This window comes from Centruroides sculpturatus, unplaced genomic scaffold (genome assembly GCF_000671375.1).
Source record: "Centruroides sculpturatus isolate CEXI.00-Female unplaced genomic scaffold, Cexi_2.0 scaffold139, whole genome shotgun sequence".
NCBI classification, from domain to species: domain Eukaryota; kingdom Metazoa; phylum Arthropoda; class Arachnida; order Scorpiones; family Buthidae; genus Centruroides; species Centruroides sculpturatus.
The window spans coordinates 766,207-789,066 of record NW_019384370.1 but is presented as its reverse complement, the minus strand read 5'-3'; the positions used below and the strand labels follow the sequence as shown (position 1 = coordinate 789,066).

The 22,860-nt window shown below is 33.4% G+C and overlaps 1 protein-coding gene across 2 annotated transcripts in view; it reads left to right on the top strand.

Moving 5' to 3' along the window:
- The first annotated feature begins 16,767 nt into the window (after window positions 1-16,767).
- The window catches only part of LOC111614525 (U3 small nucleolar ribonucleoprotein protein IMP4-like), a 29,732-nt gene continuing 23,639 nt past the window's right edge, over window positions 16,768-22,860 (top strand). The window contains exons 1-2 of one of the 2 annotated variants that reach the window (XM_023355907.1): window positions 16,768-16,825; window positions 19,981-20,089. In XM_023355907.1, the coding sequence (XP_023211675.1) occupies window positions 16,823-16,825; window positions 19,981-20,089 (112 nt within the window). In that variant the 5' untranslated portion in view covers window positions 16,768-16,822. Of the gene's footprint in view, window positions 16,826-17,066; window positions 17,121-19,980; window positions 20,090-22,860 lie in introns of those variants that run through there. The other variant, XM_023355901.1, reaches the window with a different exon arrangement.

The following is a 22,860-nucleotide window of genomic DNA, read 5'->3' as shown; positions in this document are numbered from 1 at the left end:
ATCCGTTTGTCATAAAAATTTGTCTTTCCACTTTTTCCCGAGACTACAAATATTCGAGTACAAAGTAACTGGTTTCGACTTATTTCTACTTAAGAAGTAGTTAAATAATTAAGCGATTAGGGAATTGGGGACATAAACAAAACCATGATGAAAGAGCCGAAATTTTACTTAAACAAAAGCCTAACCAAACCAATCTCTAGCCGAGTACAATGGGACTGATATTAGACGTAATAAAGACAGACATTTTTCCAGTTCAACGAGAGTGATCGAAAAGTTGTAAATTTTGGAAATTTCCGTGGACAACACCTGGTCCTAAAACGAATTAGTTAGAAAACAAACGAAGGACAATCTATTAAGTTTAACATATTTAGACTTTTACAGCTATGGTGAGAAACGTTTAAAATTTACAAGAACCCTGTTGCGTCTTTTGACATTTGACATTGACTGGTATCGGCACCCTCGGGATTTGGCAGCCTGCGTGCATGTACACACCGCACACCTAGCAGGACCGTCTCTGATTCCACTCGTAGGGAGCTATTTGACTGTGGTTAAGATTTAAAGAATAAAGAATATTTTGTTATTTTTATGTACGTTTCATTACAAAGCTATATTTAATTATAATTTTCTTTAAAAGTATATTCATACAATTGAAGAATGTTTTGTACCAGGTGTGACCGCAGGGTCGGTTTCTCTTTGACACCACGTCAGGATGTGACACCGCCGAGTCTCGCCGGATTCGGAAATCGCGACTTTACGTCACGCGAGCGGTAGCGGGTGAGCGGTTGGATTCGGAGTAGGGGTGAGGAGAGAGACGAGGAAGTCGAATGATTTCGTATACGTCAAAGTATCCGGTAGGAGTAATGACAGGTATCTTGGCAAAAATACGTAACAAATTGGGTAGCGCTACGGCGGTGATAGAGGTCCATTGATAAAATTTAAAAATAGAATCACGGCTTGGGTTTTCCAAGAAAGCATATCCCTCAGGTAAATGGAGCTGGATTTCCCGTAGGGTGTTTAATAATGCTTCTTTAGGTAAGAAGTAAGTGCTAAGTCGACCTTGTTCTGATGTTTCGATGGCGTTCCTTATTTCAAGTAATGAGGTTCGGAATTCTCTAACAGAGAATTCGGTAGATCGCACGGCTGCTTCAACGGTAAGATAATTTGTTGTGGCACGAGTGTTTCTTCTAGTAGAGCTTGTTTTTTCATTAATGAATAGATTTGTCGGCGATTGGTTTTGGTAATACGGAGGCATGGGCATAGCCAGAGTTTTGTTATGGGGGCCTAGTAGAGGCCAACCTAACACAACATTGAATTATTTCAAATTATTCATAACATTGGGCACAGTTGACCTTTTTTTTGTTTTTTGTTAGTATTCAAAATTTTTAGCTTTAAGTTTTTCGTTCTGTTTCCAAATCGACTCAACACTTTTTCGGCTGTGATTTTCTAGGGGGCACCAGGTTCACTGGGGAGGGCCGTGCCCACCCAGGCTCCCCCTGGCTACGACCATGTACGGAGGGTGTCATTAAATAAGGTAGCTTGCGATTGAAGAAGATGAATGAATTCATCGGTGGATTCTTTTAACTGAGCTATCTTATTACTGTATTAAGAATTTCAATATGTTCTGAGTTGGCTGTTCCAAATAAATATTTTAAAAGTTTGTCTCCAGCATTGATTAAACCTCGTTTTCCTCTAATGGAGAGCTTGTTGAGGGTGACTAAAGTTTTTAGTTCCATATATTCGGCTTCGTATTCATTTAAGGTGGTTTTTAGTAAGGTGAGTTCATTGGCTGATAATGTCCATCGCGGGGCTGCGAGATTCTCTTGGTCTGGNTAAAATAAATAATATTTGCGTATGGAACTAAAGAGCCGCAGCTTCACATCCAAAGAGCCGCAGGTTGCCGACCCCTGAACTAGACGAATTACATCGGAAAATATTTATTTATAATTTCTTCTAAACATCTCGCGGGCCGTAGTTGGCCCGCGGGTTGCCCACCGTTGCTCTAGAGCAGGGGTGGCCAACACGAGGCCCGCGGGCCGCATGCGGCCCGTCGGGAGTCATGTTGCGGCCCGCGGAGCTAGGTCAAATGAACGTAAATGTTAACTTTATTGTACATATCACCAAAAGAACATTGCGTCATGAGTTATTCATATCATGTATTTTTAAATTATAGCTAAGAGAAATTTGAAATATCTCTCATTTTTGGAAAAATTCAGAAATTTTTAGCTATTTCAAATATCCCGCTATATATGTTCTTTGGTCTTCGGCGTTTTCGGGAAGCTTGCAATGCTATCGGGTTCATACTCATAACTACTTTCAGTCCAGCTTGACAAAGTTCCGTGTTATTCTGTAGTTTCGTTTTATTATCGCTAATGCATCTGGAGAGATTTTGCAATCGACGTTAAAAATACATATTTAACATATTTATAATTACAGGTACAGTTCAAACTACTTTAACCAAGTAGTCTGTCTACCATATCCATTCTATAAGTAAGTAAACCCTAAAACGTTGGAGAAATTCCATCAAGTTGGTTTGGAAAGAGTTCTATGAAACGTATTTGGACAAGAATAAATATCCTGCGTTTTACAAACATGCTCTGTCGATGGTTTCGCTATTTGGTAACACTTATGCGTGTGAACAACTTTTTAGTCGCATGAAGTACATCAAATCACAATTGAGATCACGAATTACTGATGTTCATTTGAAAAACTGTTTGCGTGTAGCGACATCATCAGTGGAGATCAATTTTGATGCGCTTAGTTCTGTAAAACAAAGTCAGATGTCTCACTTTTAAATATTTATAAATTGCCTAATAAATATGTTTGATTCTCGGTTATGTTTTATTTTCTTCAAAAAAATAAATATACCTATTTTTTGTGTTTTTTACATTAAACCAGGCAAGTGTTTGACCACGATCTCACCTACTGGGAAGCGATGATGTGGTTGAAGTTGTAGCACGCTTGCTTGTTTACTTTAATTAAAAAAAAATTAGGTGCGTGGCCCGGCAAGAAATATTATTCCTGAAATTGGCCCGCCTTCTGAAAAGGTTGGCCACCCCTGCTCTAGAGTGTGATTGCGTGTCTACCTCTGCCTCCATTGTCCAGCACCACTTTCCTTTCTTTGAAAGACTGCAAGTTTGGTCGGGTTCCCCCCAACTTTTGATTTTTGGATGGGCTTTAGATCTTGCTTACTGACACCACTCGCCTCGCATCTGCCTTATGTTGCCAGGTTTATTAACCCTCGTTTTTCCCGAGATCTGTTAGGACGACACGAGAAGTTTTTTGACGTGTGGGGGGAAGCGGTTGTTAGATGCAAAGAGAGATTCACAGAGGCCGAATTTACAGAGTTAACGCGTTTATTTGAGTAAAGATATGCTGACATAGGTGGAGGCACTACTGCTGTTTCGTCGATGAGTCACACAAACTTTAGGGAAGAAAGTTCGTATCCGATAATCCGTATACGTTGTCGGGAGGTCTAGAGTCAGTGGAGTCGTTTCCCGGAAGATGAGTTTTCTCTTCTCTGGAACCTGGATCTTGGCTTGGTCCGAATAGTTCCGAGTTGATAATACGATTCAAGTCCGGACGATCTCCCACTCACCTCCTCTCCATGTCCTTGGGATCTTGGGCTTTTATATGATTTTTACCCGAAATCCCGCTTTTTGGTTGTGGTCTCCTATTACTCGATTGGTCTCTGATCTGTTGCCAGGGACGCAATTCGGCCGTTTCGAATAATCTTTTTGTTTATAATATTCGGTATCATTTAAGTGTGCGCGTTATTTAGTTTGCTCGTCAGATTCGATTTTCATTTAGGTACGGTATATGTTGCTTGTGTTACTTAATTAATTTAAGGTTTACGGTTTAATACTGAAGAGTGTTTATCAGCATGTTCAATTTATTATTGTAATGTACTGTACACCTTAAATTGTTCTTGGTTTGTCCGAGTGGTAATGCAAAGTTACAAATTCGCGTACGGGGTTGGATTCAGTTAGTTCGTATAAAACTTATAGAGAGACTGATACGAAAATTTAAATTATCTTTCTAACCACTTCTTATTTTTGCATTTGTTCAGTGTTATGTATCGTAGATAATAAGGTCACTGTTCTCTTATCTTGACTCTTCAGATTAATCAATTTTCCTCTCTGAACAGACATCATCTCTCCCCATTTTAGCCTTTTCTTTTATATCGTATTCAGAACTTTCCTTTGGTTTAGATGCAACATTCCATAAATATCTGTATACTTCGAAATTAAAAAATCTGCTAGATGGGGGAAGTACAGTAATTGTTGGTGGTAAGACAGTATCCTGTATTTAATAAGGAATCAAACTAATGTTAAAACAATTTATAATGTCGATGGCATAAGCATTATATTTTTTATTCAACACAGTATCTTTCCTTGTATAAATTATACTTGAATATAAATACATCAGATTTGCATAAAAGGTAGAGTTTGACTCCAAAATGGGGCCTTTGGGTATGTACTGTTTCCATGATAGACAGCTTTTGCCAACAGTAATATCTCTTTCCGGTGTATATATGGTTGAACAAATTTTTTTTTTAATTTCTAAAAACCTTCTGCTAGACATTTTCTAAAAATTTGTGGACCAGTACATCCTCTCATCAGGTTTCTGAACAATTCCTTGTATTATAGTTATCACCCAAAATAAAAAAATATTATCTAAAGTTACAGGCAGCCACAGAATTGTAGAAGATTGTGGATAGTGTTCTGCATATCTGTTAGTTTCTGTTACAATTATATTTACTAATTTATTATCAAAATATAGTTGAAAATACTCTAATCGATCATACTTATTTATCACATTGAAATTACAGCCAGGATTTCCCACAAATGGAAACTGTCAAGAAGGATTTGGGTTTTCCATACTAATTTCACACCAGTCTCTTGCATAAGACAAGCTATCATGAAAAGTTTCACCAGACTACATCCCTATCAATAAAATACGTCTTCTGACCGACTTTTTGATACATCAGAATATTCGTTATCTAAGTCAGATATTCTGCAAATAAAAAAACCTATCCAAAAACTTGTATTTTTATTCTACCAAGAAAACAATAAAATATTTACTAGAAAAATTATAAATAACTTATATACAACTTACTTGTTCAAAAGGGAAGTTAAGCTATATTATTTATCATCATTCAGTAAAAAAATAACTTCCTTAATTGAAGGAACATGTTACAGTACTACATTTCTTTTCTGAGAGTCCCAAGCATGGTAGTGTGTTATCCAGGTTAGCAAATTTTGTGATATAAAACTTGTTAACCACTGCCATGTTGCTATTTCCACAATACATCTGGTATTTCAGTATTTTTTTAATTATAAAATTACTCTGAGGTATCTGACCTAACTCAAACTGGGTCCTTCACAATAGTGGTGATTTTTTGGTGTCATATGCTGTGTTACATAACGTAAATATATGTAATTTGAGAAGAAAAAATAATTTGATATTATCAAAGAATATAAAAAGCACAAATAATCCTACATTTATTATCAGTATTTGACTTCCAAATTGCATGAAAATAAATTATTTAAGGTTTGTATAGAAATTCTGTATTCTATAAAGTATTCATAAACACCTTTTCTCATTTATAGTTTTATGGTTGCAGAACCAAATGTTTGTCATTTGTTTCTGACTTCAACTTGTTAATTAACTAATAAAAGTGGACTGTTTGGCTGATTAAGATGTATGTTTCTTTATGTACTCGAAAGTTTTTCCAAGATAAATTCTTTATATCCATTTTTTGATTCTCATCATCAATTTTAGTATGACTTTATAGATATTTTACATAAAAATACTGATACTTAGTGGTATCTTCCTTATAAAAGGAATTATAGCGTGACAGTTCTGAGTCAGATTTGCACATTTCAAATTTGATGGAATCGGACTATTTGTTTACCAATTCTACCACACTGCTTGCCACATCAAACCTTTCAATTGGAAAGCTCACTGAGATTTTGTTAAACCAATATGTACATTTTGAGCCATTTACCCTTCCTCAGTTGGTTATAATTTAGGTATTTTTGTATTTTCCAATTTGCAATTAACATTAAATTTTAATTCACAATTGGTAGGTGAAAATTCAATTAGCTGTGGTTGTTCTTTTATGAAAGCACATACAAATTAAATGGCACTGAAGATGGGTTGAGAATTTACATCAACCTGAAATGCATATGTAGAAGAGAAATTAAATAATAAAATTGCACATGGTTAAACCATTGGATATTTGTTTGCTGTAGGAAATACTATACCTGACATAAAAGATTATAGAGTTAAACTAATAAGAATACAATTACCCTATTCAAGACAATAAAATTCTGTTTTCACAATAAAAAAAAATTCACTCATTTATAATTGGAGGCTGCAGATTTACTAATACTGCACAAATAAACATTATTTTATCTATATACAGAAGAAGTGAAATGAATAATCAGCAGTTCAATATTTCAAAAATTTTAATTCTGCCAATAATTCTCTCAACTTGAATTCTTACACAAGCAATTCTGTATGTTTCATCCATTTCATTGCCAATAAACTGCTTTTGATTTGGTTTTTGAGAAAGGCGACATAATTAAAATAGAATTTTTGTTTTTGACATCAATTTAATTTGAGGAAGCCTTCTATCAACCATAACAATATAGCCATAAACATTCGTCTCAAGATTGGTATTTCATAGTAAAGTTATGCAGATATGCAGATAATAAACACTTGGCAACTGCCCAGAGAATGTATCATACTGTCTAATTTTGTTTATCACAAAGATGACACTGTGTGGATGGAATCAAATTAATTGACACCTCAAAAAGAGGCACGCATTAGTAATCCTCGATAATCCTACACCTCAATTATAACTCCTTAAATACAAATTAAAAAACACTAATTTATTTACTGGGTTCAGTAAACTGTTCAAAATATCTCAGATAAAATGCATTATTAGCAAATTCCTACCTATTATGTAAATATTTGCGACTAGAGTGGCATGCAAGTAACTTGCAATCAGGGTCTATTCTAATAAAATATCAAACATTACTATTACATTGCTAAGCTATAATCAAGATATTTTAATAATTGAAATTTTTGCAATTGCACATTAATCCATAAGCCAATCTAATTTGATTATAAGCAGTTCTAAATCATAATGAGGATTTATCAAAATGATTGTGGAACACAATATTCATCTAATTACAAATAATCAGAAAAGATTTATTCTAAATTCTTTACACTGAATATAAAACTTTTATCACATGAATGTGTAATTGCAAAGCAACATACAGTTAAAATAATTGTTTTATCAGTAAAACAACAATAATAATAAAATAAATTGCTTGATTGAAGTATGTATAGATACTAATAAAAAAAAAAACATGTATTACAACCATTAGAAAAAAGTTTATATCAAAGATATTACATCCATTCATATGACTAAAGTATTTCATGTCATTATTTCACGGCAGAGAGGGATTTGTTTGTATCCAACAATTGCTAACAATGGCAAAAGGGAGGGAAAGTCCGATAATGCAAAATTACACTCATTTTCTTTCCAATCACATTTGTCTAAAATAGTTCTTGCATATTTGTGAATAACGGTTTTTAACTTATGACCAAATGGCATAATTAAGGAGGGTTATTTCTGATGACTGACAATGACTGCATTCAGCAGTCTCAACAGTTTCAGAGCTGTTGAGTAGTTTTCTGTTGAACATCCTCTACAGTAACACTCTTTCAGAACATGTTTGATGTTTTGCCATCACATTTGGTAGCATCTTTCCTTTACGCTACCTGAAACTGACCAATGAAGCTTTTTGTTCCAATGCAACATCACTCATCATTCAGCAGATCCAGGTTGCTACGTAACAGCTACCGATTTGCTCAGTTACAACTGTTGAGTCTGCTGAACACAGCCAATGATAGTGATGGAGACCAAAATGGATCGATTTTTGATGACATAATATTGAAATTAAAATTTTCATTTAGAAAACAGAAGTGACAGGAAAAAAACAAACCAAAAAAAAACACTTCTCCTCAGACTTAAACTTATGAATAAGGAAAGGTGCTATTCCATCATTAAAAATCAGCAATAAATAATCATCACTGGAGAAGTAACCTCAGAACTATTTAGCACACATTTCACGAACAACACATTTTCAGTGTTGCTCAAGTGATTCATTTTCGCCTTTAGCTCATCATCGGTTCAAAAATCAAGTAGTTAAATTTTGATCATCGTTACTTGGAGCATATTTAAGATTGAAAACTTCATCGTCATCGAAATCACCATAAAAAATGATTTCTCAGCTTATTTATTCATCAAATCTGCTACACAAAGTAACTGCATAACCAAAATTTGAAGACTAAACTTAGGTTTCCCTTCATATACTGAATTTGTAAAATATTATCCCTAAATCGATATCGAGTGTTAATTGAAAAATTAGCTATAAACGCGCTAAATAGCATAATTAAATCCCTTAATAAAAAGTTTTACAGTTTACATTTAAATTTAGACATTATAACTTAAAAAATATATATCTACTTATAACAAAAGAGGGGAACAAATATCCCAAAAATTACCCATAACTTCACGTACTAACCCGCGCCATTTCGAATTACAAAACAGTGTTGCCATGTTATAGTCATTATTGAAAATATCATATATTTCGATATTATTTAAGTATCTGTGCATATATATATAACATTAATAATATATAATTATTAGGGATATNTTTTTCAAGTTTGGAAAGAGAAAATAATCTGAGGGGGTTAAATCTGGCAAATAAGCTGCATGAACAAGCAATTTGAACCTTAACTCATTGATTTTGGCCATCGCAATAACGGATGTGTGAACTGGTGCGTTGTCTTGATGAAACAACACTTACTTCTTTTTTGCCAAATGTGGCCATTTTTCTTGATTTCATCACTCAAGCGCTGCAATAAGTTCGCATAATACTCGCCGTTTATTGTTTTTTGAAAATAATCAATGATAATTATCCCACGCGTATGCCAAAAAAACTGACGCCAAGACCTTGCCAGCAGATGGAACTGTTTTCACCTTCTTTGGAGCTGATTTTCCCCTTTCAGTCCATTGTTTCGACTGTTATTTCGTCTCAGCTGTGAAATGATGGACCTATGTTTCATCCATGGATATGAATCGACGCAAAAACCCGGCTTTTTTGCTGCGAAACATTGCCAAACACTCGATTGAAACATCCTCACGACGCTGTTTTTGTCTCATTGTGAGCAAACGTGGCACCCATCTTGCGCACAGCTTTCTCATGTCCAAATTTTCAGTCAAAATGCGACGTACAGCACTTTTTGAAATGCTTACCATGTCTGCTAGCTCTCGCACTTTGAGTCGATGGTCATCCAATACCATTTTGTGGATTTTTTTTACCATTTCTGGCATGGTCACCTCACTTGGTCCACCACTGAAATGTTTATCTTGGCAGCTCGTACGGCCTCGTTTAAACTCTGCCACCTAATATTTTATTGTTGTAAACGAGGGAGCAGACTCCCCCAGAGTAGAATCTAGCTCAGCTTTAATATTAGTTAGACTGAAACCTTTTAAATGAAAGTATTGTATCACATAACGGTGACCAATTTTTCCATGTTTACAAATTCACTGAGATTGTTCACTATTGATGGCTGCCAAAAAAGTACTAAACAACGTAGCGTCTTCAAACTTCAAACTCAAGCTTTATAAGGTTGATACTTTCAAACACAGTCGTTTTTTTCAAACATGTACCACCATATAGTCAGATCGGGTATTTCTGGGACGACCCTCGTATGTGTAAGCTTATTCAGAGTGCAAGTTATACAAATTAATAATCATATATAATCTTTAATGAAATATTATTTCATAGAATTGATCAGAAAAAATATATTAACTATGTTATATTTCAGGGGTGGCCAACCTGCCGCTCGCGAGCCACATGCGGCTCTTTGAAGGATTATTTGTGGCTCTCCATAAATGTACCCGAGTTCCCTTTTCATTTTTGTGTTATTATATTTTAAAATATTATTATCGTTCCGTATGTGTTTCAAATTGTCTTTTAAATTACTAACAACAAATATGAAAGATTAAGTGCAACGTTGTAACAAATTTCATTTCCGTCCAAGTTAAGAATGATATGNTATAGCATAGTTTATATGGTTTATTCCCAAAAAATTATACATGTTTTGGAAATGTTGAGTCAAATTAGTCTAGAATCGATTAATTTTATGGAAGAAAACCTTTCAAACAGCCGTAGTCTGTATACTGCACATGTGCCGGGCTGTGATTGGCTCATGTATTTAAGGATTCCTACAATGAGAAATTCTTATAAAGTGGAACGTATCTACTGCGTTATGGGGGGGTAAACTGTATAGTCAGATTGTCCTTGAACATGATGTCAGAATTTTGACAGATTTATAGTAAAATAATAATACAGCTATTATGTGGTGCTAACAAATTTGCTCAAGGCATCATAATTCCTTGTGTAAATGTTTTATTAGAAATTATTGTACTTACCAAGTTCAAACAATATAAAATTTAAATCAGACTTTACGGTTCATTAAGTTAGAAATTTTAATATATTTATAATAATAAATAAATTATGAATTTGTAAATGTAATTTTTTTAAAGGTTCAAACATTTATTTATATTTTAGTTGAGGAGACAAGCAAGATTACGAAGAGAATATCTGTATAGAAAATCAATTGAAAACAAAGAACGTCTTATTGCTGAAAAAAAGGAAAAAATTAAAAATGCAATTGAAGGTAAATAAATTCACTTGTGATGTTTTTAATTTAAAGTATTTTATTTATATAATTTTTAAAATTGTTATCAAGACATCAAAAATATTTAATATGACTTAAAATTGCAATTAAAATACCAACTCTTCAACACTGTCTGTAAAGATATTTAGCAGTCTAAATGCAACCACATTGGTATGGTAACATTTCAGAACATGCAGATGTTTGTATAAGAAACAAATAGTACTTTAAAATTCACTTCTATATCACTTTTGGTACTGCAAGCAATGAGAAAATAGTTTCTTTTGCATAAGCACTCTGAATGCAGTCAAGTTCTGGGTATAAAAGTGACCCCATTGAATTTATTCTTATCAGCTATGATGGCCATCATCTTACCCAAACATGCATTTTTTTTGAAGCTGTTTCTGAAAACAATGGCAATGCCGTGACTGCATTTCAGGAATTTCACTGTCATAAGAATTTACACAAAGGAGTATTTGCTTCACAAACTCTTAGGAGAATAATCGTGTGATTCGAGGAAATTGGGCTGAAGTTCAATTTTGTGAGGGAATAAACTTATTACTTCACATTTGAAAAAAAATTTACAAATGAAATTTTCTTTGGATGAACTGTAAAGTGTCTTCTTTCATTGTCCCTTCAAACACCACCAGGAAATAACAATTTCATGGCAAAGATTACTTTTATTTGGAGGCTACTTCCCCATCTCAACATGCAAAATATTAAAAAGTTCCCTCTAGTGGCAGCATATACATTTGTCAAAATTATACATTTAATAAAAAAAGTTAGTAAAAGTGGGTAAGTAGCTTCCAAATAAAGGTCATCCACCATGAAATTGTTATTTTCTGATGGTGTTTGAAGGGAAAACAAAAGATGATACTTTTACAGTTTGTTCAATGAAAATTTCATTTGTAAATTTTTTAAAGTTTATACTTATGTCTCAGCTAAAACCTTTTTTTATTACTTCACAAATTGTTGAAAATTTTACCACAACTGTTGTTGAACAGTCAATGAATAATGTTGCAAGCTCTAGTAGGGCACATGCAGTGCTATGGGAGTTGGATGTATCTATGGTACAGTGTGTAAGGTACTGAGAAAGTTGATGCATTGTTATCTGTATAAGATTGATTGCAACCAGCAGTTGTTTGCTGCTAGTAAGGAAACTCAACTGACTTTTCCATTGACCTTTTTTGCCAGAATGGTTGTGGATGTTTTGTGGCAAAGATCCTAGGGTCCAAAAGGCACATTCTTACCTCTGAAACAGCAACTGTTGCATTTGGATTATAGAAAATGCTAATGTTTTCCAGCAGATTACACTGCAACTTGCCATAACTTACAGTCTGAGAAATTCCAGTCTAACATTTTTTCTTGAACCATTCTTCTTGACCATCTTAATCATTAATGGCTTCATGACATGTTCTGTGACAGTCCACTCCAAGAAGTTGCTCTTCATTTTTGTTGTACCTCAACTTCAATAGTGACAAAGCCTTGAGTAACCCAATTTCATGCAAGATGGTACACCTCTGCATATAAGATGCTACATACATCAGTTTCTGTGACAACGTTACACTGCTAACTTGAGTACTGCTTGACCACCACATTCTTTGGATTTTGATCCATATGATTTTTGTTTGGGAGGACATTTAAAAAAAGTGGTTTATTAAGATGTTGCAAAATTTGACAGTCTTAAAAGACAATATCATATTGTATGTGAGCAACATCACAGATGATCAATTATGCTCAACTGTTGAACACATTGTTTATTGCCTTCAGATTTTATATCTTCAGAATGAGGACCACATTGAACAAGTATCCTGAACAAGTATTTTCACAAGACTGCATTGCCAAGGTCTCTGTATGAAACCTTGGCAAAGCAGTCTTGTGCAAATAAAATGTTTGTTGCTTTATGGCAGTGCCAAAAGTGCCATAGTTACAAGTTTTGGTACTCATTTTTTATGGAAATGTCTCATATTTAATAGGCATACCAAAGGGGTGGTCATGAATCCTTTTACCCTTTGCTGCAAAGAGTCCAATATGTTGGTAGGTGCAAACTGACACTCCATACTTTTAATATTTTCCTGTAACTTCTCATTATATGTTAAGCACTTGATTCATACAATGTCCCTTGCTTATTCGTGCTTATGATTACAGCATTATTTTGCTTCAACCATAGCTGGCAAGTGCATAAGACATTCCAAACATGCCAACTATGACTGAAGCAAAAGAACATCATAGTCATGAGAATGGGTAAGTCAAGAAACATTGTGTACTCAACACATAAATGAGAAGTTACAGAAATATATTACAACTATGGAGTGTCAGCTTGAATCTACCAACATATAAGATTCTTTGCAGAAAAGGATTAAAAGATTTACTACCACGAAATGTCTAGATGATGACAAGATTTACTACCATGATGACAAGTTTTACTACCATGAAATGTCTCAATAAGCAGATGTTCAATCATGTTCAATAAGCAGACCTGGTTTATTGAACATGATTGAACATTTGCTTATTGAGACATTTCATTAACCTTGTGCCTAGAATTCGTTGTATTTATGGAAATGTTTTCTGCATGTCCTGAAATGTCACCATATCAGATTTAGTTGCATTTAGACTGCTAAATATTTTTCTAGACAGTGTTTATTAGGGATATTTTAATTATGATCACCCAGTATTTTGTCTATTATTTTCATTAAGAATTAATTACGACATATTGTTGTTTGTGTAAAATTAATTTACCATCATAAATTTTTATATTTACATTATATGATATAATTCTTATAATTATCTTGTATACTATCTAGTAATAAAAAATTATCTGTGCTTTTTTACATTCAGTTTTACATTTGCTTTCAAAAAATCAATTAGATTAGTATACTTTCTCCTTTGTAATTCAGGTTAATTACTCAAATACAGTAGAATCTCATTTAAACGGATCACTCGGGATGCCAAAAATCATCTGTTGTTCCAAAAATCTGTTATATCACAAATGACATTTCTCGCACTCCCAGGAAAATATCCATTATAAGAAAAAATTTTTGTTTTTTAAACCCCTACAAAAAAAACATCCGTACTCAAAATTATTCAGTGTCTTGAGATTGCTATCTTTTATTTTATGTAAACAAGTATATTAAGCATGTAACAAGATCATACATTATGCCATAACAAAGCTGACAGAAACTGTTTAAATGAATATGTTTAAAAATTTGTCCATCTTGGTTTGCTTTGATGATGCTTTACTGTCCATTGAGTATAACAAGTGCTCAATATTAATAATGTTACACACAGTCTGTTCATTTATATTAAAACTCATCAGGAAGGTCTTTACAACTTAGAAAGACTTGATGGCCTCACTAAATTTCGGCATTACGTTTGGGTGATATTCCTGAACACGTATCTGCATCAAAGGTGCAGCCCAAACATGCATATCAGGAAATGTTAAGCCAGAAATAGTTTCCCTCTGCTAATCAACACGCTACAGGAGGGCACTAATGCATAGCTGCAATGTTAGCAGTGAGAACCATGACAATTATGCTCTTAGTTTGCACAGCATGCAATGTATTTTTTTGAATTCAGTATCCAGAAACATTCAATTGTTAATTAAACATTAAAAAAAATAAGATGTTTACCAAAGATGGAGCTAGAAAAAAGTCTGTTATTTCAATTTATGGATCCACTAAAGAGAGATAAAATTACATTGATTTGGCGAGATCTGGAGAAAAAAAAATTTGTTATTCTGTGATCCATTAAAATTATATTCTAATGTACTTCTATTCTAAAGACTGTTTATCAGTTTTCTTGAAATTAACTGTTTTAAATTATTTAGAAAAAGTTTAGCTATTTCTACATTTCCAAAATAAACTACTAAAAAAATTTTTAGGAAAGATAGGCATAAATGTATGTTATTACATATGAGACTGAATTTTTTTTAGAGAATACTTTTTTAAAATAGAACATTCTTCAAAATATGAGAGTTGATTGAAAAGTAATGAGACTGTCTGTTTCTTTTTCTACCAAGTAGATGTGACAACATTTCTGCCTGATATCACATCTACTTTGAACATAATATAAGAATAGTCTAAACCACCATAGTCAATTGGGCCAGTTATGCAGTTGAAGCATCATAGTCTTCAGCATTTTGTCACAATGAGTGAAAACATCTCATACATGTTAATGTGGCAGATGAAATAGATATTTCTCTGAAAGTACTATTGTTTGATGCATGCTGTATGGTCCTACAACACTGGGTTACCCATGGACATGCAGTTAATGCTGGCTCCTATGCAAATGTCCTGAAAATCCATTTGAATGGAGCCATGAAGAAATGTTTTTGACTTTGATTTAGATTATCTTAAGCTAACAGAAAGAATGAAAGCTGTTTGTTCTGTTATCTGAAAATAACTAAATTTGAAAACATTTCTAATTAAATACTTCTGGTAACTTCAGATTTAGCTGTTTGTTTGTTTGTGTTAATCAACTTAAAATAATAATAAGTCAAATTTTTATAAATAAAAAAATGATTGATTTAATTTAATTGTGAAACNTTTTCACAAACTCGGCCACCCTTCGGTCCACATTAGGCCGAGTTTTCGAGGTTCTACTGTATTTTTAGTTCTCTGGGAATGGTTTGATTTGGTGCAATGCAACACGAGCGATTTGCCATGGTACCGTACCTCCTGGGTAGACTTTATATGGGAGACTGGCCCCTATTTAGGTGTTAGACGTATGAAGAAAACCCAGAAAACGCCACATGCCCAGATCATTGGACAAGCGCAAAATTCAGGACAAATTACCAGTGTTTGGTGGTTTTATCCATTTGGCCACAATATGCCCGGTAATAGCCGAATTGATAATACAACCGAAAACTGACAGTTGGTCAGTGTTCGGTGGTTTTATCGTAGGTTCGCGCCTTACCAATGGGATTCCGATTTTATTCACGTTTCTAAAACTTAAAGTCCTCTCGGGAAGCACTCCTCCTAGACAGTTCGTCTGTGTATTGTGTTGTCTCATTAAATATCAATTCGATACAATCCTTTTTTGAAAATTAGAAATACCATCTTAGTGCAATGAAAACATTAGAAATATTTAATAAATTCCTTCTTTACTTCATGCGAATTCGTCCAGAACAATGCTCATACCAGTTCATTCATCTCTCCTCTATGGTTAAAATAAATCTTAACATGTAGTTCTCTAACATATGCTTACAAAGACTTAGTTGCTCGGCAGCATCGTATCTGACTACTGAGTGATAGATTGCTAGTTCCCAGTAAACTTTTGGACGGATGGCCGATCGGTTAAGGTGGCAGCCTACCGATCTTGGAAACCCGGGATCGATCTGGGCAATCGAAAAATCCCTGGAATTTTTTTTATAGACAGTCCGTCCTAGATATTTCGGGCTCTCTCTCCCATCACCCGGTTGCTCCGTGGACTTGAAACTAGAAAGTGACTCTTTAGCGCAGGGGTGGCCAACAGTTTATGCCTCCGGGCCGAGTTGAAAAGAAAACTTTTTCCACGGGCCGAACCAGAGGCTGCCCTAGGAAGATTTTGAGGTGGTGCGAGATCTCATTGTGGTGTCACCCCATAGAGATTGAATTGTAGATAGAGATTACAAAAATTTTCACATTATTTAGAGATTATATTTTCACATTACTGTATTACATTTTCACATTACTGTATTATGCTTTATCAACACTCTACGCTGTACTTACGAGCTGCACTGTGAGTTGTTGACCTTTTCTTTTTTTTTATTTGGGGCGTCAGAATTTTTCATCGAGCTCTTCGGACTTCAACCTAATATTGAAAGATTGATCGCGGGCCGCATAAATTCATTAAGCGGGCCGTATGTTGGCCATGCCTGCTTTAGCGCTTTCAGGGCGAAAAGAGTAAAATAAGAAGAAAAATTTACTGTAAATATATAACCTAATTTTTAAAATTATAAATTTATGGAATAATATTAAAAAATAGATTTAATTTCTGAAAATTTTATAAATATTTTTGTCTATCTGGCAACATTTCGCTTTATCATATTTTGATTTAGTAGGAACCACGTGTGATGTGAAATATGGTATGTATATCGGCTTTGAATCAATTTTTAACCATTTATTCAATCTTCGTTCTCTTTATCACAATAATAGGTTTATAATATTAATTATTACTCTAAATAGATTAGCCTTTTGACATAATAAACGAGATATGTTTTATTAAAACAAATATTTAATAAATAGGACAATTTCTTTTTGAATGTTATAGTCTATCTTTCGTAATTTGGTTTGTTTGTGAAGTTACTATGTAATAATGAAAGTAGTTGAATAATTTATTACATGTTCTTATCAAAAGACAGTTCTTTATTTCCATATTTGGTATACAGTATATGTTACAAGTTATTTGTTAAAATCTGCTATCATATACAGGTATACCTCGACTTACGTCGGTAATTGTTTCCAGGAGAGGCGACGTAAGTCGAATCTACTTGTCACTAGGCTAAATCATAAATTATCGTTCCCGGTTCTGTATTTTATTTATTAATGCATTTTTAATAATATATGGTTAATAAGAATCTATTTTAAGCTTACAAACAAATAAATTTTAGTTTTTAATATAGTACAGAAAAAATAATCTAAATTTACAATTCCTTTTGTAAATACAGTACATACTTGTAAATGTATATATTTTAATATAATTTTATGTGCTTTAAACGCTTTTCTAGTGATATTACGATTCCAATATTTGTGGCAGACAGACATAAAGTCGAATAAAATGACTTAAACTTGATTTTTATTTTTCCATATACTTTTTTGACAAACGATGTATAATCGGAAATGACGTAACTCGAAACGACAAGTCGAGGTATACCTGTATATCTATATGACATTGTTTGGGATGTTTGTATACGGAGTGTTACTATTAGACTAGGCAAAAAAAAAAGCATAATTCACCATGCAACATACTCTATTTATAGATAGTAACATTTCTATTAGGTCATTTGGTGAAACATTGTTATTTAATAACAAATATAAAAATGAAATTTAAAAACAAATTATCAAATATAGTTCATTATTTATTCTTGCAGTTTACACATTTATTATACTTAGAAGTACATAATTGACTTCTTTTATAAAAACATTTATTGATATTACACCTATTAAACTTGCAGTAACAAAAAATCAAAACCTTTAAAATTCAGTATTTAATTTTGAAAAACAAATATTTTTGGCTAATTTAAGTAGTCATCATTAGATTCAAACTACACATAACAGAATCATAGGAATGACTGCATTTGGGGACCAGCACAAGATTATTCTTGATAAAAAGAATGTTAAACTTATTATAGAGAAATGTCATGAATATTGGTTTTTGTTTTAATTTATCCTCTCAGTGCATTCTGCATTTTCTATAAGTCATATTCTGGTTATAAAAATGGGAAGCTGGGCCCTGCATATACTATGGTTGGTGGGGCCATGGCCTCCTTGCCCCATTTCTACACTTATGTCACAACAATAGGATTCCAATATAATGGTTCAAAATAATTTGAACATAGGGCACATTTTATTTAAAATATGTCATATTAGAAAATGACATCACTAAAATAAATGAATAATAATAAAAATAACATAAAACGAAACTTATAATCAAAAAATAATGAAACACCAAGGTTATACAAATATATAACAGTCTAATAGAGAATTGTGACATTAAGATAAACCAGTGGTATAGAAGTTACTAGCATTGGACAGTTTTATAGAATCTGTTTTCTTCAGTCTTTTTTCACACTGCATATGCACTTGTAGGCTACATCTCCAGTATTTCCAAGAATTTGGCTAGGGCTGGGTTGTAGCCTCTCCTAACTATGGCAGAATTGTCCCAAAGGACTAAATTACCCCACTGCATAGCAAATGGTGAAAGAGAAGTTGAGTAGAAGACTTTATTACTATCATATTGATGTTCCTTGACTCATATAGGTAAAGAATAAGAAGTATATACTACATAGACACTGGACATATTTCCTTGTCAAGCAGCTAAGTAAGTAAGGTAGTGATGTAGTTTGTTCATATGAAATGCTCTATGTTATTGTTTTGCTTACTTAGCTGCTTGCTACAAGGAAACACACTGTCTTTTCCAAAATGTCCATCCTCCAAGGCACTTGTGACATTCCTGCTGTCTGGCTGGAAATCTTCTCTTTCTTATCATTGTATAAAAGGCTATATACAGTTGACCCCCCTATAATGCAGGTTCATATAATGCAGATTCGTATATCGCAGTGAAAAAGTTGCGACCGTATTCATATAAGGATGCTAAAAGAGACTCTTAAAGTGCAGTAAAAAGTCATCGCCGACTCGTGTCACGACAGGATTGGTCAAATCTGGACCAATAGTGGACGAGCAGCCAAACTACTTACATGCTACAGAGGGTTTAGGCGGGTAAGTTGAGTTTACTATCGTCTGTACAGTATATAAATTAGGTACTGTAAGTCTAATACAGTACTGTAATTTTATACATTTCTTGTGAAAAAAACATTTCTTATTCAACGGTCATAAAAATTATATCTATTAATGATGTCGCCAAAGTTCTATGAACTTTTCGCAGAAAAATAACTTATCAGAAAACGCGCCCACTGTTTGGTGCACTGCTCCGCGACGAAAACAAGCTTAAGCAATAGTGTTGTCGAACGGTGCACACTTGGTAAGTAATCCTACAATTTTTTGTTTATAGCATAGTTTATATGGTTTATTCCCAAAAAATTATACATGTTTTGGAAATGTTGAGTCAAATTAGTCTAGAATCGATTAATTTTATGGAAGAAAACCTTTCAAACAGCCGTAGTCTGTATACTGCACATGTGCCGGGCTGTGATTGGCTCATGTATTTAAGGATTCCTACAATGAGAAATTCTTATAAAGTGGAACGTATCTACTGCGTTATGGGGGGGTAAACTGTATAGTCAGATTGTCCTTGAACATGATGTCAGAATTTTGACAGATTTATAGTAAAATAATAATACAGCTATTATGTGGTGCTAACAAATTTGCTCAAGGCATCATAATTCCTTGTGTAAATGTTTTATTAGAAATTATTGTACTTACCAAGTTCAAACAATATAAAATTTAAATCAGACTTTACGGTTCATTAAGTTAGAAATTTTAATATATTTATAATAATAAATAAATTATGAATTTGTAAATGTAATTTTTTTAAAGGTTCAAACATTTATTTATATTTTAGTTGAGGAGACAAGCAAGATTACGAAGAGAATATCTGTATAGAAAATCAATTGAAAACAAAGAACGTCTTATTGCTGAAAAAAAGGAAAAAATTAAAAATGCAATTGAAGGTAAATAAATTCACTTGTGATGTTTTTAATTTAAAGTATTTTATTTATATAATTTTTAAAATTGTTATCAAGACATCAAAAATATTTAATATGACTTAAAATTGCAATTAAAATACCAACTCTTCAACACTGTCTGTAAAGATATTTAGCAGTCTAAATGCAACCACATTGGTATGGTAACATTTCAGAACATGCAGATGTTTGTATAAGAAACAAATAGTACTTTAAAATTCACTTCTATATCACTTTTGGTACTGCAAGCAATGAGAAAATAGTTTCTTTTGCATAAGCACTCTGAATGCAGTCAAGTTCTGGGTATAAAAGTGACCCCATTGAATTTATTCTTATCAGCTATGATGGCCATCATCTTACCCAAACATGCATTTTTTTTGAAGCTGTTTCTGAAAACAATGGCAATGCCGTGACTGCATTTCAGGAATTTCACTGTCATAAGAATTTACACAAAGGAGTATTTGCTTCACAAACTCTTAGGAGAATAATCGTGTGATTCGAGGAAATTGGGCTGAAGTTCAATTTTGTGAGGGAATAAACTTATTACTTCACATTTGAAAAAAAATTTACAAATGAAATTTTCTTTGGATGAACTGTAAAGTGTCTTCTTTCATTGTCCCTTCAAACACCACCAGGAAATAACAATTTCATGGCAAAGATTACTTTTATTTGGAGGCTACTTCCCCATCTCAACATGCAAAATATTAAAAAGTTCCCTCTAGTGGCAGCATATACATTTGTCAAAATTATACATTTAATAAAAAAAGTTAGTAAAAGTGGGTAAGTAGCTTCCAAATAAAGGTCATCCACCATGAAATTGTTATTTTCTGATGGTGTTTGAAGGGAAAACAAAAGATGATACTTTTACAGTTTGTTCAATGAAAATTTCATTTGTAAATTTTTTAAAGTTTATACTTATGTCTCAGCTAAAACCTTTTTTTATTACTTCACAAATTGTTGAAAATTTTACCACAACTGTTGTTGAACAGTCAATGAATAATGTTGCAAGCTCTAGTAGGGCACATGCAGTGCTATGGGAGTTGGATGTATCTATGGTACAGTGTGTAAGGTACTGAGAAAGTTGATGCATTGTTATCTGTATAAGATTGATTGCAACCAGCAGTTGTTTGCTGCTAGTAAGGAAACTCAACTGACTTTTCCATTGACCTTTTTTGCCAGAATGGTTGTGGATGTTTTGTGGCAAAGATCCTAGGGTCCAAAAGGCACATTCTTACCTCTGAAACAGCAACTGTTGCATTTGGATTATAGAAAATGCTAATGTTTTCCAGCAGATTACACTGCAACTTGCCATAACTTACAGTCTGAGAAATTCCAGTCTAACATTTTTTCTTGAACCATTCTTCTTGACCATCTTAATCATTAATGGCTTCATGACATGTTCTGTGACAGTCCACTCCAAGAAGTTGCTCTTCATTTTTGTTGTACCTCAACTTCAATAGTGACAAAGCCTTGAGTAACCCAATTTCATGCAAGATGGTACACCTCTGCATATAAGATGCTACATACATCAGTTTCTGTGACAACGTTACACTGCTAACTTGAGTACTGCTTGACCACCACATTCTTTGGATTTTGATCCATATGATTTTTGTTTGGGAGGACATTTAAAAAAAGTGGTTTATTAAGATGTTGCAAAATTTGACAGTCTTAAAAGACAATATCATATTGTATGTGAGCAACATCACAGATGATCAATTATGCTCAACTGTTGAACACATTGTTTATTGCCTTCAGATTTTATATCTTCAGAATGAGGACCACATTGAACAAGTATCCTGAACAAGTATTTTCACAAGACTGCATTGCCAAGGTCTCTGTATGAAACCTTGGCAAAGCAGTCTTGTGCAAATAAAATGTTTGTTGCTTTATGGCAGTGCCAAAAGTGCCATAGTTACAAGTTTTGGTACTCATTTTTTATGGAAATGTCTCATATTTAATAGGCATACCAAAGGGGTGGTCATGAATCCTTTTACCCTTTGCTGCAAAGAGTCCAATATGTTGGTAGGTGCAAACTGACACTCCATACTTTTAATATTTTCCTGTAACTTCTCATTATATGTTAAGCACTTGATTCATACAATGTCCCTTGCTTATTCGTGCTTATGATTACAGCATTATTTTGCTTCAACCATAGCTGGCAAGTGCATAAGACATTCCAAACATGCCAACTATGACTGAAGCAAAAGAACATCATAGTCATGAGAATGGGTAAGTCAAGAAACATTGTGTACTCAACACATAAATGAGAAGTTACAGAAATATATTACAACTATGGAGTGTCAGCTTGAATCTACCAACATATAAGATTCTTTGCAGAAAAGGATTAAAAGATTTACTACCACGAAATGTCTAGATGATGACAAGATTTACTACCATGATGACAAGTTTTACTACCATGAAATGTCTCAATAAGCAGATGTTCAATCATGTTCAATAAGCAGACCTGGTTTATTGAACATGATTGAACATTTGCTTATTGAGACATTTCATTAACCTTGTGCCTAGAATTCGTTGTATTTATGGAAATGTTTTCTGCATGTCCTGAAATGTCACCATATCAGATTTAGTTGCATTTAGACTGCTAAATATTTTTCTAGACAGTGTTTATTAGGGATATTTTAATTATGATCACCCAGTATTTTGTCTATTATTTTCATTAAGAATTAATTACGACATATTGTTGTTTGTGTAAAATTAATTTACCATCATAAATTTTTATATTTACATTATATGATATA